We start from the raw sequence: 12,198 nt of genomic DNA, 5'->3' as shown, positions 1-12,198 counted from the left end.
GACATCCTCAAGCAAGAGGGTGAGAAACGGAAAGAAATTTCTGAACGAATCGGCTGTTTGCAGAGTGTTATATCAAGGCACCTCAGTGGGAAGTCAGTAGGAAGGAAAAAGTGTGGCAGAAAACGCTGCACAATGAGAAGAGGTGACCGGACCCTGAGGAAGATTGTGGAGAAGGGCCGATTCCAGACCTTGGGGGAAGCAGTGGACTGAGTCTGGAGTAGAAACATCCAGAGCCACTGTGCACAGGCGTGTGCAGGAAATGGGCTACAGGTGCCGCATTCCCCAGGTCAAAGGTCAAGCCACTTTTGAACCAGAAACAGCGGCAGAAGCGCCTGACCTGGGCTACAGAGAAGCAGCACTTTGGACCACTGTTGTTCAGTGGTCCAAAGTACTTTTTTCGGATGAAAGCAAACTTTGCATGTCATTCGGAAATCAAAGTGCCAGACTCTGGAGGAAGACTGGGGAGAAGGAAATGCCAAAATGCCAGAAGTCCAGTGTCAAGTACCCACAGTCAGTGATGGTCTGGGTGCCATGTCAGCTGCTGGTGTTGGTCCACTGGGTTTTATCAGGGGCAGGATCAATGCAGCAGCTATCAGAAGATTTTGGAGCACTTCATGCTTCCATCTGCTGAAAAGTTTTATGGAGATGAAAATTTAATTTGGTCTGGAATCGGCCCTTCTCCACAATCTTCCTCAGGGTCCGGTCACCTCTTCTCGTTGTGCAGCGTTTTCTGCCACACTTTTTCCTTCCTACTGACTTCCCACTGAGGTGCCTTGATATAACACTCTGCAAACAGCCGATTCGTTCAGAAATTTCTTTCTGTTTCTCACCCTCTTGCTTGAGGATGTCAGTGATGGCCTTCTGGACAGCAGTCAGGTCAGCAGTCTGACCCATGATTGCGGTTTTGAGTAATGAACCAGGCTGGGAGTTTTTAAAGGCCTCAGGAATCTTTTTCAGGTGTTTAGAGTTACTTTGTTGATTCAGATGATTATTTTTATTGCTCGTTCAGAGAACCTTTTCATAATATTCTAATTTTTTGAGACAGGGATTTTGGGTTTTCATGAGCTGTTTGCCAAAATCATCAAAATTAAAACAATAAAAGACCTGAAATATTTCAGTTGGTGTGCAATGAATCTAAAATATATGACAATTTAATTTTTATCATGACATTATGGAAAATAATGAACTTTATCACAATATTCTAATTTTATGACCAGCACCTGTAGTTACTGACTGCAGAAATTAGTGAGTGGTTCTGTTTGTTTCTGCTCTTTATTGTCCATTAATAGAATAAGTTTGTTCTTTCCATTCTTGGAAATTATACATTTCTCTATTCAAAAACCCTTTTTATCTTGTAATATTCTGCTTTTTCTTGGAGCAAAATTCAGGAGTTTTCATTGGAATAATACCACAATTCTAAAAACTGAGATAAATGCTTGATGCATAATAGAGATGATAAATGTTAAACTTTTTAAACGTTTTTCCTAAAGTAACTTCATTGATAATAATCAAGAAACACGGTGTTAATTAAAATGGCATTTATTTGTCGCAATACAAGGACAGAATGTTTTATAGACAACAGTTATTAGAACCAGCTAAAATAATAACATCAAGATCTCAGATCACCAGTGCAAGTAGTTGACTTGTTTTAAAGGACGACATCACAGGGATTCTGTGTAGTACTGACTGACAACAGACAGGCACTGTTGTCATCACTAACACCATGCTGCACATCAGCCTGCTCATACTTAGCAAAACCTGACCCAAACCCTGTGGAATAAATATAAGACATCACATTAACTGGTATATAGTTTATGGATAACTGTTATAAAACCAATAAACATGTACTCATGTATGTAACTGGATATTATTCTAATTTAACTGTAGTAACAAAATTAACTGTAGCTACACTTTAAATGAAGCCATTCACATTCCTAACACGCGCTTCATTAAACATTCAGGGACACAACAGACCATCAGTTCGGCTGTGAAACGGTTCTGCTCCAAATTCTCAGCTTTAACTCAACAGGGACCAGAGCTGTGCTGTCTCTGTGCCCTGTGTCCATCTGCCTCAGGAAAAACTCTACATTTCCTCTGAACTCTATAATAAGGACGTTTGAGTGGGGGAAACTTGCTCTAGTATGCCTCTTGTGGCCACTAGAGGAAAAACAAACGTCTGCAGTGGAGTGGCCACTGCATGGCTGGTGCTGTTTGGGGAGATGGTCCATCATGTAAGCTACAGATATCACACCTGAACATGTTCACCTTTTTCTGTTGATATAAGAATTACCCAGCATGCATTTCTCTGAACACATGTAGATTATGCGCAGATAAGTCACAGTAAGAAGCTTTTGTTACAGAACTTGCACCATTAACCATTGTAGTCAAAACAAACCAAAAAAAAGTAGAGAATCTTTAAACAAGGCAACTCTGCCTTTTAATGTGCTTAGAAAAGTTTGAATCTGTTGGATCATTGGAATATCTGTGACATCTTGATTAAATGTGAAGTCAGTTTTACTCTTACAGTTTGATGTAAGAAATATTAAATAGAAAAAGTCGTCAAGGGACGCATAAATTAAATAATATGGGCATATTGAAGCAGCCTAAGACACTGTCGTAGTGTGTCAGGATTCAGGTTTGTCTACAAGGCTGAACAGACTCATTCCCAGACAGGATAGCGTTAAACCACATGCAGGCTGCTGGTTTGCTTTTCACCGTCAGGGTTCTGCATTCAGGATCATATTCAGCCTTTCTTCTAGCACACTAAATACTTTGGTCCTTCATGCTTAGGATGGGGACAGTCTTATTATCATGCAGCTACATTATTATCTAGGGCCTGGAGTCTGTTACAGGATCGCACACATCCTTATTCAAATATTTGCAGACATTCTGCAGCGTCTTCCTGTAGAGTGGACGCCGTTCTCTAGACGAGGTGAAGATCAGATCCAGAACCCGAAAACTGACGACACAGAACGGTCATGGAGTAAACGGTGAACGGGAGACAAATTTGTTTGAGCTGTTAGAGCTGGATGCTAACTAAAAGGATGTGAAACAGCTGCGTGGTGGAAATCATGTTCATGTGCTTCACCAACACCGCCTGGCTGAGGTGGCCAATAAGCAGAGTGGTTTACTTTGGATTTCTGGGGAACAGCTGGGGGTCTGCTGTGACTTCATCCAGTCTGCTTACAGCCTGATCAGTCTCTGTGGGCCAACATGAACCCAGCTGAATGACATAAAGAATATCTTAGCTGATTTATTTTAGGGAAGCATCTTCATTTTGAAAATGGATCGATCCTCTGGTCTAAACTCTGCATGGCTTACTGGCTCTGTCTACATGGCTCCACGAGTAAAAGAATGTAGTTATCTGTAATATCTAAGGAAAATTGCAGTTTTAAATGTTATAAACCCAACAGGTTCTGGATGTTTAAACAGAAAATTTGTAGGAAACATGTTCTCTGTGCTTATCACGACAGCCAGATTCCCTAAATCTGTCCTATGTAGGTTCTGCTTCAGTTCCTTCAGGCACGGCCTTTATTTGTTCTGAGCCAGGACGTCGTTAAAGATGTTGAGGAAGATGTGGACGTGATACTCCTTAAAGACGAGAGCAGGACGGAAACGGATGGACTGGTCCCCACATCCTCCCAGGAGCATGCCTGTTGGCGACAAACACGGTTACTGTTACTGTGGCCTCCTGTTCTTTACACAGCTTCAACATAGATATAAAAACACGCTTTAGTTTAGGGCTGAAAAGATTCCTCGAATGATTCGAGTACCTCGATTACTAAAATTCCTCGAGGAAAATTTACCTGCCTCGAAGCTTCGTTAATTTATGTTTTATTAGTTAGCGCACCGTGTTCCGGCCGGGACTTCATTTGCGTTGCGCGGAGCTCTCACTTCCGCCTCTGAGTTGTTGACAAAAGCTAAGTCTCAGCGGCATAAAGTCCAATCTTCAAGATTGGCCCGTGGGGATTTTATTGATTGATGATAATGCCCGACCTTAAAATGACTGGGGGAATGCCTGGAGTACGGCAACATTTCTCCTCCGGGGCTGCTGGTTGAAAGCGAACGGCGGGAAGAGCGCTGAGGTGAGCGGATAGCCTGAACAGGGCGGGCGGCTGAGTAGCTGATGCTTACCGTGTAAATGTAGCTTTACCGACGAACCGCACAATAAATTTCATATCCCGGTCTGAAGAAACGGGTGGCGGAGCGCATCGTACATGGCTGGTAGATGAGTTTCTGAGTGTGACCAGTGAAGGTGTCGTAAATATCCCGTATTGCTTCCCCCCGTGTTCGTCCCCCGGTCTAACGGTTCGTCAGTCCGCTGGTCTATTTCCTCCCCTCCACCCCATCTTACGTTCGTTCATTCGCCCTCTCCTCCCACTCCAGACGGCATTTCCCGTATTTTCAAACCCAAAGCGTGACAAGTTAGGTGGAGAGGTGAGTTTAATTAATCTATTAAACTCACTGAAGATGAATACATAAACTAAAAGCTGGATTGTAGACATTTTTTATAAGCATATTTGTGAGCCTGCCTCTTTGTTATTAAATTCAATATAATTTCAGATTTTTCTATAACTTTTCTTCTGGTTAACTTAGAAAGTGAGCTATTATTGTTACAGGTTAGTTTTCTAAACTACAAAAAAGCAACTGTTAGGGATGCTCAAATATGAAAAATTGGACTGATATTGATATCTGATAGTAACACCGGTATTATGCCAGATTTACCAATATTTCATTTTATAATTTTTTTTTAATCCGATTACTCGATTAATCGTAAGAATAATCGATAGATTACTCGATTACTAAAATATTCGTTTACAACAGCCCTACTTTAGTTTGAAATTCTTTACTTTTTATTTTAAACTTTGCATGTGAATTTGGTTTAGTAGGAAAGTTAAATTTGTGGGTTGTGCCCATAAAAACAACCTTTTTCTTTTTCAAGCTACTTTTGGTGGAGGCAGTGTGATGATGTGGGATGAAGAAAGAGGAGAGTCTGTATTAGCATCATATAACACCACGTTTTAGACCCAAACTGTCCTCCAAGAAGTTAAACACATGGCGGTTTATCAGTCTACCTCTGGAGGAGAAGACGGACCGACCCAAACTGAACCCCTGTGGGATCAGCATGGTGGTGCTGGCCTGATGTGGATGTTTACAGGAGGTGTGAAGCCCTCTGGTGGTTAAGTGAATGAATTGTTCAACTGACATCAAGTCTTGTTTTGTCAAACCTTAATCATCTAAGCCTATAAATGACACCAAAACAAGCCTAGCACCATCACAGAGGAAGTGACACAACCAACATCTGCTACTAAATCCAGAAATACATTCTCCCTACATTATGGAACCATTTCAAGAAAAATGTACCTTTGTCTCTGGCCTGCAACAGCAGTCTGTCTCGCGTGGCAGCGTCCCGCACATCAATGGCACAGAACGTCCCCTGTCCTCGAGCTCGGCTCAGCAGGCCGGGGTACTGAGCCTGGAGGGGGGTGGAGGGTTAGCTCGTTATCACAGACATTCACATTATAAAAACACCAACAATCTGAACTACTGCAGCTCCTTAGGATTTTTTAAATACTACAAATCATTCACTTTGAAGATTTTTCTTAATTTTAAAAGGTAAAGCTTACAATACCTTAAAGTATTCACAAACATTTCAATTTTTAGATTTTTTTTCCAAGATTCTGAGCTTATAGTGAGAGATCCCAAAAGATTTGCAGATGTAACCGCAGCAAAATGTGGTTCAAGAAATGAATGCCACACTTTTCAGACTTTTATTTGTGAGAAAATGCAAAACTCTGGATCATTTTACTGCAGCTCTGCCTATTTTGTGCTGGCCCTTTATTAAAAATCCCAATAAAGTACACTGAAATGTCTGGTTTTAATGTGGAAAGTGTGGAAAAGTTCAAAGAACTATGAATGGCAACCATTCATATCAAGGCATGTTTGTTCTATCTAGGTAATCTACTGCACTTAAAGTGTAAGTAAGACTAAAGCATTAACAACACAAAATGACTGAAATAAAGTGATGTTTCAGAGGTTGGCGGCGTTGCTGTGAGCGGCGTTGCTGTGAGCGGCGTTGCTGTGAGCGGCGTTGCTGTGAGCGGCGGTCTGCAGTACCTGCAGCTCGTAGAGGCCATTCAGCAGAGCCTTCCCAGAGCGGGTCACTTCCTCCAGGAGGTTCTCTCTGCGGATTACGTTAAGAACCTCAACCAGGAACAAGTTCTTGGACGGGTCTCCCATCCAGGTGTTAAAAATACGGTACGGCTGAAAAACAAACACCACAAGATTATTAATACGAGACGTTTTTATCCTGGCATCTGATCTGATCTGATCTGGCAAATAGCAACAAACCCGGATTATTCTCTGGAAGCTGTAGTAGGTTTGTAAAGTGTAAACCAAATTTTTGCTCAGCGTTCTGACCCGGTGATGCTGCTGCACAGGCAGGCATGATGGGAGGAGCTTCTGGGTGGTGGAGATGGAAGAACCAGATTGGTTCTGGTTGTAATAGCTGGAAATCAAATCCTGGAAGCCGTCATGTGTTGTTCAGAGGTGCTGAACAGTGACAGAACCATGTTGTGATACTACTTTGATCAGTTACAAACATCAGAACCTTTTCCCCATCGCCCCACAGAGGAAAAGGTTCTGATCACTTAAAATGTCTGAGTGTGATTTTATCTTTCATTATTTTAGAAAGCTAGCTTCTTCATATAAACTCACTTATTCTCCATACATGGTGTCATAAAGTGTGACTCTTTAGAAACTGCGTTAATATACATGATATTATTTAGATGTTTGTGTTTTTGTTTGCAGGTCCAAAAACGCCATCATTTAAAAAATAAAATATACTTCTTTGGGGAAAAAAAAAAAAAAAACCATACACACAAGTATGTATTAACTACACCAAATGAATATGCTATTAATAAAATGCATATACATTTCTTTTCCTAAAATGTATGCATTATTTTATAATTGCACATAGTTTAATATTTGATGAACTTCCTGTAGCTGCAGCACAACAACAGCTTTAATAGAGCAATCAATTGGTATTTTAATTAAATATATAACTTCCCATTTTAATGACTAAATTTCACATAAATATTCTATTTACTTACTGCATTGTCAGATCTACATAAGATAATATATATACATTTGAATTTATTAAATACATTTATTTCACATATCCAACATGATGAATTTTAAATATTTTGCATAATACAGTGTATGGTTGATGTTTTCAAGTTGGACCTGAAATCAACAGCTGACTTAAAAGTCCACTTTTCAGCCGCTGACCCACCTTATCGGCCTGCAGCTCGTCCTTCTGGTAGTAACCTCCCGTCAGCAGCTTCTTACTGAAGGAGACGATCTCTGCCGGGTCGTCCATGCCCCAGTGCTGATGGGCCCAGAACTTCCCTGTGCATCCGCCGCCAGTCTGGATCTCATCCACGTGAAAAGCACAGCCATGCTGAGGAACAAAACATTGGAAGGCTGAGATGTGAGACAGTGACTGAATGAAGCTGAGCTTCATGGTGAAGCCATTTACCTCTGAACATGTCACTTCTTGGCTTTCATTTATTAAATATTTGTAAAAATGTAAAAGAAAAAAAAAAACATAAAATATGTTGTCATTATGTGTTGAATGTAGTTTTTAAGTAAAGGAAAAATAAAAAATTTTAATCCATTTTGGAATAAGGTTGTAACAGCAAAATGTGTAATTGTTCTGTCAGCCTGCTCCGGGGCAGCTGTGGCTACCATCCAAGTAGCTCACCATCATCAGTGTGTGACTGATTTCATATAAAGCCTCTGAATGTCCCACTAAGAGCACTATTGCTCTGATTTCATTTGCTTGCCTTACTGCTCTGTTCTTCCCTCCCATTCAGGCAGAACTGAACTGAGGCTGTGAGGCCTCAGCAGGATGGCTGACCTTGCGTGAAATGTTGCGGAGGTTTCTGAAGAAGTCTGGGGAGGCGTGGTTATCTCCACCTTCAGCCTGAATCGGTTCAATAACGATTCCTGCAACAGGTTTCCCTTTCTGCCTCCACTTTACAATCAAGTCCTCCACCTAGAGAGAAACACACACACACACACACACACACACACACACACACACACACTTCTTTACTAGAGGAGATTAACCTTCATCTCGATATCAATAGTCATCTCATAGTTAAAGCTCATGGAAAAAGGCATCAGACATTCACTGTGAAACAAAACATAATAAACACACTTTAAACATTTTTTTTTACATTTTTACTTACAGTATTTTGTAAAATAAATTTTATAAAGGTTAAATAATAAAAAGGCTTCACACCAAAATGAAGTTTATATAAGAATGGTCTTGTTATTATTTTTCCTTCAACAGCCACTGCACATTATTACCAGTTATCATGAATAAGAGATGAGACTTCAGCCTGTGCTATACATGGGGGTGCGCGCGCGCACACACACACACACACACACACACACACACACACACACACACACACACACACACACACACACACACACACACACACACACACACACACACACACACACACACACACACACACACACACCTCCTCCAGACAGCGGGCCTCTTCCTGAGCGTTCTCTCGACTGAACTCCTCCAGCGGATACTTGAGTCTGGGAAATGGAGCAACTGGCCAATCAAACGACGGAACATCCAACTTGTGAATCACTTTGGAGTGTGTTGTTGCCAAACAGCCTTGAAAAGGAGCAAAATATGAATACATACATGGATATTAGCCATGATTAACATTCACCGTCTCTATACAGAAAACAAATTTGGGACTGAATTAATAACATCTAAGAAATCTTCCTGCTGTGAATAAAAGCTTAGAAAATGCTGCTTCAGAAAACTCCTGTCAATATTATTTTCATATACAAATTGGAAGTGTTATAATTCCTTTGGATGCATTTAATCTTTTAGACATTGATATTTTGTTTAAAGAAAATCTGTTTTTGCTGGTAATCAGGTCCCTGAAACTCTGACATGCTCTGACCCAGAGGCAGCGATGCCACACACACCGACAGCACAAATACAGACACACAACATGGATCTATACACAGATCGTACTGTACTGTGTATGAATTCTAAAGTGTTATTGTTTACATGCAATTTGTTCCTCTGTAACAAACAGAGGTGTGCAGCGAACCCAAAAAATTTACTCAAGTAAGAGTAGAACTACTTTAACATATTTTTACTCAAGTAAAAGAAAAAAGTATCCGTCCAGGAAATTACTCAAGAGTACAAGAGTATTTGGTAAAAAGTCTACTCAACTGATCAAATTATCAATCATTTAATATTTAAAAATTACATCACCAGACTGATCAAAATCTAAAACTATTTATATTTACCATATTTAACAAAACATATAAATATAATAAGATTTTGGTATCTGGAGGATAAAAATTACAATTTATATAAGTAATAAAAAATAAGACTATCAGGGAAAAAAAACAAAACTTTTTTCCCAAATCAGTTTCTTTCAATAAAAAAAACTTATGAAACTTGAACATAAACTGCAGGGTGTTTATGTGTGTGTGTCTGGTGAATTTTGGTTAAAACATGTTTGTTCTTCATTCAGTGGGTAAAAAAAAAAATCCAGAAATTTTACTCAAGAGTAGAGAAACTTCATGATAAAATTACTCAAGTAAAATCAAAAAGAACAACTTAGTAAAAATCATCCTAAAAGTAAATTTTTTCAAGAAAGTTACTCAAGTAAATGTAATTGAGTAAATGTACTTAGTTACTTCCCAACTCTGGTAACACTAGACACAAACAGGAAGTGTGTAACATACCCAATGTTCTGCCATGAAAACCTCCCATAAAAGACAAAATGCTGAGGTCTGGACACCCTGGGGCCTGAGGGGAACAAACCAAAACGTGAAAGAAGAAAACGACGGGGGGTTGAGTTGTTTCTACACATTCAGCTCTCAGCTGGCAGGCAGGCCGACGGCGGTCAGCAGGCTGACCTGGTTTGTCATGCAGGTGGTCAGCTCCTCCTCAGACGGCGTGTTGTGGCCCCGCTCTTTGTTCTGAAGCGAAGCAAACAGAGAATCAGGACTCCACAGGAAGACCATCATCACTAACTGTTACGCTTTGATGTGAACATGTTACTGATGAGGATCACAGAGAATCAATCAGCCTAAAAACACTCCAATTCAAAAAGAGTTTGGTTTTAACTTAAGTCATAAATGTGTCATTAAGAAAAATAAAAATAAATCTTAAGCATAAAGTATAAGTTAATAAAGAGGAGCTACTTAACATTCCACTGAAAATCTTTAAATATAATTTTTTGTTTATTTTTTCAACTATCCTTTATTTTATCAGCATAAAAACTCATTGAGATTAAAAAATAAACAGTTAAAAGAAGATGTCAAGTATCCTGTATGAACTGTGACCAGGTCAGAACACAAATTATCATATTTAATACATTATGTCCTCTTCCTGAGATAAACTGTAACCCAAGCAACAGTTTGTTCTAAAGCCTGACTGGAAGGATGAGATGATAATATCGAGAGATAAAAATTTCTTAACTTGGTGACTCACAAGAGACTCAAAAACCTTTTAAAGAATAGATCACAACCATTTATTGAGGGAAAAACAGAGGCTCATTTCCAAATCGAAGGACTTTCTTGATTTTACACAGTAAGGTTACGAAGGACTGACAGAAGGTCTCTGAGATTACAGCTTAGAGTTACAATTCCTTTATTGTCATGGAAACTTGGTTTTAGTTGCAGAGCCTGGTTCTGACGGTACCTGCCTGAAGGTTGATGCCTCCTTCCAGCTGCTTTTCATCCGTTTACCATGACAGTGTGGACGTTCTGCTGGCTAACACCACTCTGGGTGGACACACACACTTACCCTGTACCAGATGAATATGGACTTGAAGGCGTTCTCGTTGGCGCACGAGCCACAGGCCATGGTCTGAACACGAGTCATTCCACTGGGAGCGATCTGAGGGAGAGAGGAGCAGCCAGGTTCAGTGGGATCATCTTCTCTCCTGCTAACTAGAACACATGTACAACTGTTAAAGAGTGTGTGTGTCTGTGTGTGTTACTAACTGAGAGAAGACTTTCAGTGATTTTATCTGGAAAATTCTCAGGCGGCAGGATTCCCAGCGCAGGTCGATTCACGAATGTGCTCTGGGGAAAAAAAAAAAAAAAGCAGAAACTAAGTCAGAGAAACACACAAAGTTTTAAATACAACAGTATTCCATCACTTCACTGAAACAGTATAGAACCAAATGTCTTTGTATATGTATCATCATCTCCTGTTCTTATTCAGAAAAGTTAAAAACAGCTCTTCTGCAGAATCAGTCCTGACTCCTCCCCGAGTACAACAGAGGTTTCACATTTTACTGACCATCAAGCTGCATCTTGGGACATGGAGTGTTTCTAGTACAGTTCAGTCTGACTGTTAGTTTGGAACATCTTTTTAATTCATGCAACTAGGCTGTTTTTATAATTGTAATGCTAGTATTTATGAAGTACTTATACGGCTATTTATAAAACAGTTTTACGTTTCTGTTGCGTTCTCCTGGCTATGTGAAACACGCTGCCTCGTATATATTGTGAATAAAGTGCTACCGAGATCTATAAATTCACATCAACATGAAAATTCAACTTTCTAAAAAAAAAAAAAAAACTTTCTGTGAGTCAAAAGCAAAAGTGGAAAGTCTTGCCTTTTATCATTTTCCTTCCACTTCACAATAATTCCTTATACTGCTCAGTCACATGACTGCAGTTTGTTTGGGGAGTGAAAACAATCAGTGTCTGCAGGGCAGCATCTGGGATTGTTTTTACGAAGGCAATATATTCCTTTGGCTTTGTCAACTTTAGAATAACTTTGCTTGGCAAGTGTCTGTGTTTCCATAGTAACAGTATTAGGAAAAGATCAATTGTAATTTCTAAAAAAAATGTTAATTTGATCTAAAATTTGCCCTAGTTTTGTGATAATTGTGAAGACTTTTTTGGTATCGGTATTCTTTCTTCATGTCTACATACCCAGAAGCTTCCTGCTGACTGGAGCAATATGTGTGTGTGTGTGTGTGTGTGTGTGTGTGTGTGTGTGTGTGTGTGTGTGTGTGTGTGTGTGTGTGCACATGCGTGTGTGCGTGCGTGCACCTACCAGATTGTTGGGATTGGTCATCAGCTTGAGCAGAGCAGGATGGTTGTAACCTGAAGACAGAACAA

The 12,198-nt window shown here is 39.9% G+C and overlaps 1 protein-coding gene across 2 annotated transcripts in view; it reads right to left on the bottom strand.

The window, feature by feature from the left end:
* Positions 1–1,523: 1,523 nt before the first annotated feature.
* abat (4-aminobutyrate aminotransferase) overlaps positions 1,524–12,198 on the bottom strand; it is a 40,371-nt gene continuing 29,696 nt past the window's right edge. For both annotated transcript variants that reach the window (XM_015012563.2, XM_088008030.1), the window contains 11 exons: positions 12,134–12,183; positions 11,068–11,148; positions 10,868–10,960; positions 9,976–10,038; positions 9,802–9,865; positions 8,556–8,704; positions 7,922–8,059; positions 7,295–7,462; positions 6,118–6,264; positions 5,365–5,476; positions 1,524–3,653 (listed from right to left, as the gene is read on the bottom strand). In XM_015012563.2, coding sequence (XP_014868049.2) covers positions 3,532–3,653; positions 5,365–5,476; positions 6,118–6,264; positions 7,295–7,462; positions 7,922–8,059; positions 8,556–8,704; positions 9,802–9,865; positions 9,976–10,038; positions 10,868–10,960; positions 11,068–11,148; positions 12,134–12,183 — 1,187 coding nt within the window. In that variant the 3' untranslated portion in view covers positions 1,524–3,531. The remainder of the gene's footprint in view (positions 3,654–5,364; positions 5,477–6,117; positions 6,265–7,294; positions 7,463–7,921; positions 8,060–8,555; positions 8,705–9,801; positions 9,866–9,975; positions 10,039–10,867; positions 10,961–11,067; positions 11,149–12,133; positions 12,184–12,198) is intronic.

The sequence above is a fragment of the Poecilia mexicana genome, unplaced genomic scaffold (genome assembly GCF_051168715.1).
Source record: "Poecilia mexicana isolate PSO_F unplaced genomic scaffold, ASM5116871v1 scaffold_8, whole genome shotgun sequence".
Lineage (NCBI taxonomy): Eukaryota > Metazoa > Chordata > Actinopteri > Cyprinodontiformes > Poeciliidae > Poecilia > Poecilia mexicana.
This window is presented reverse-complemented; position numbering and strand designations above follow the sequence as displayed.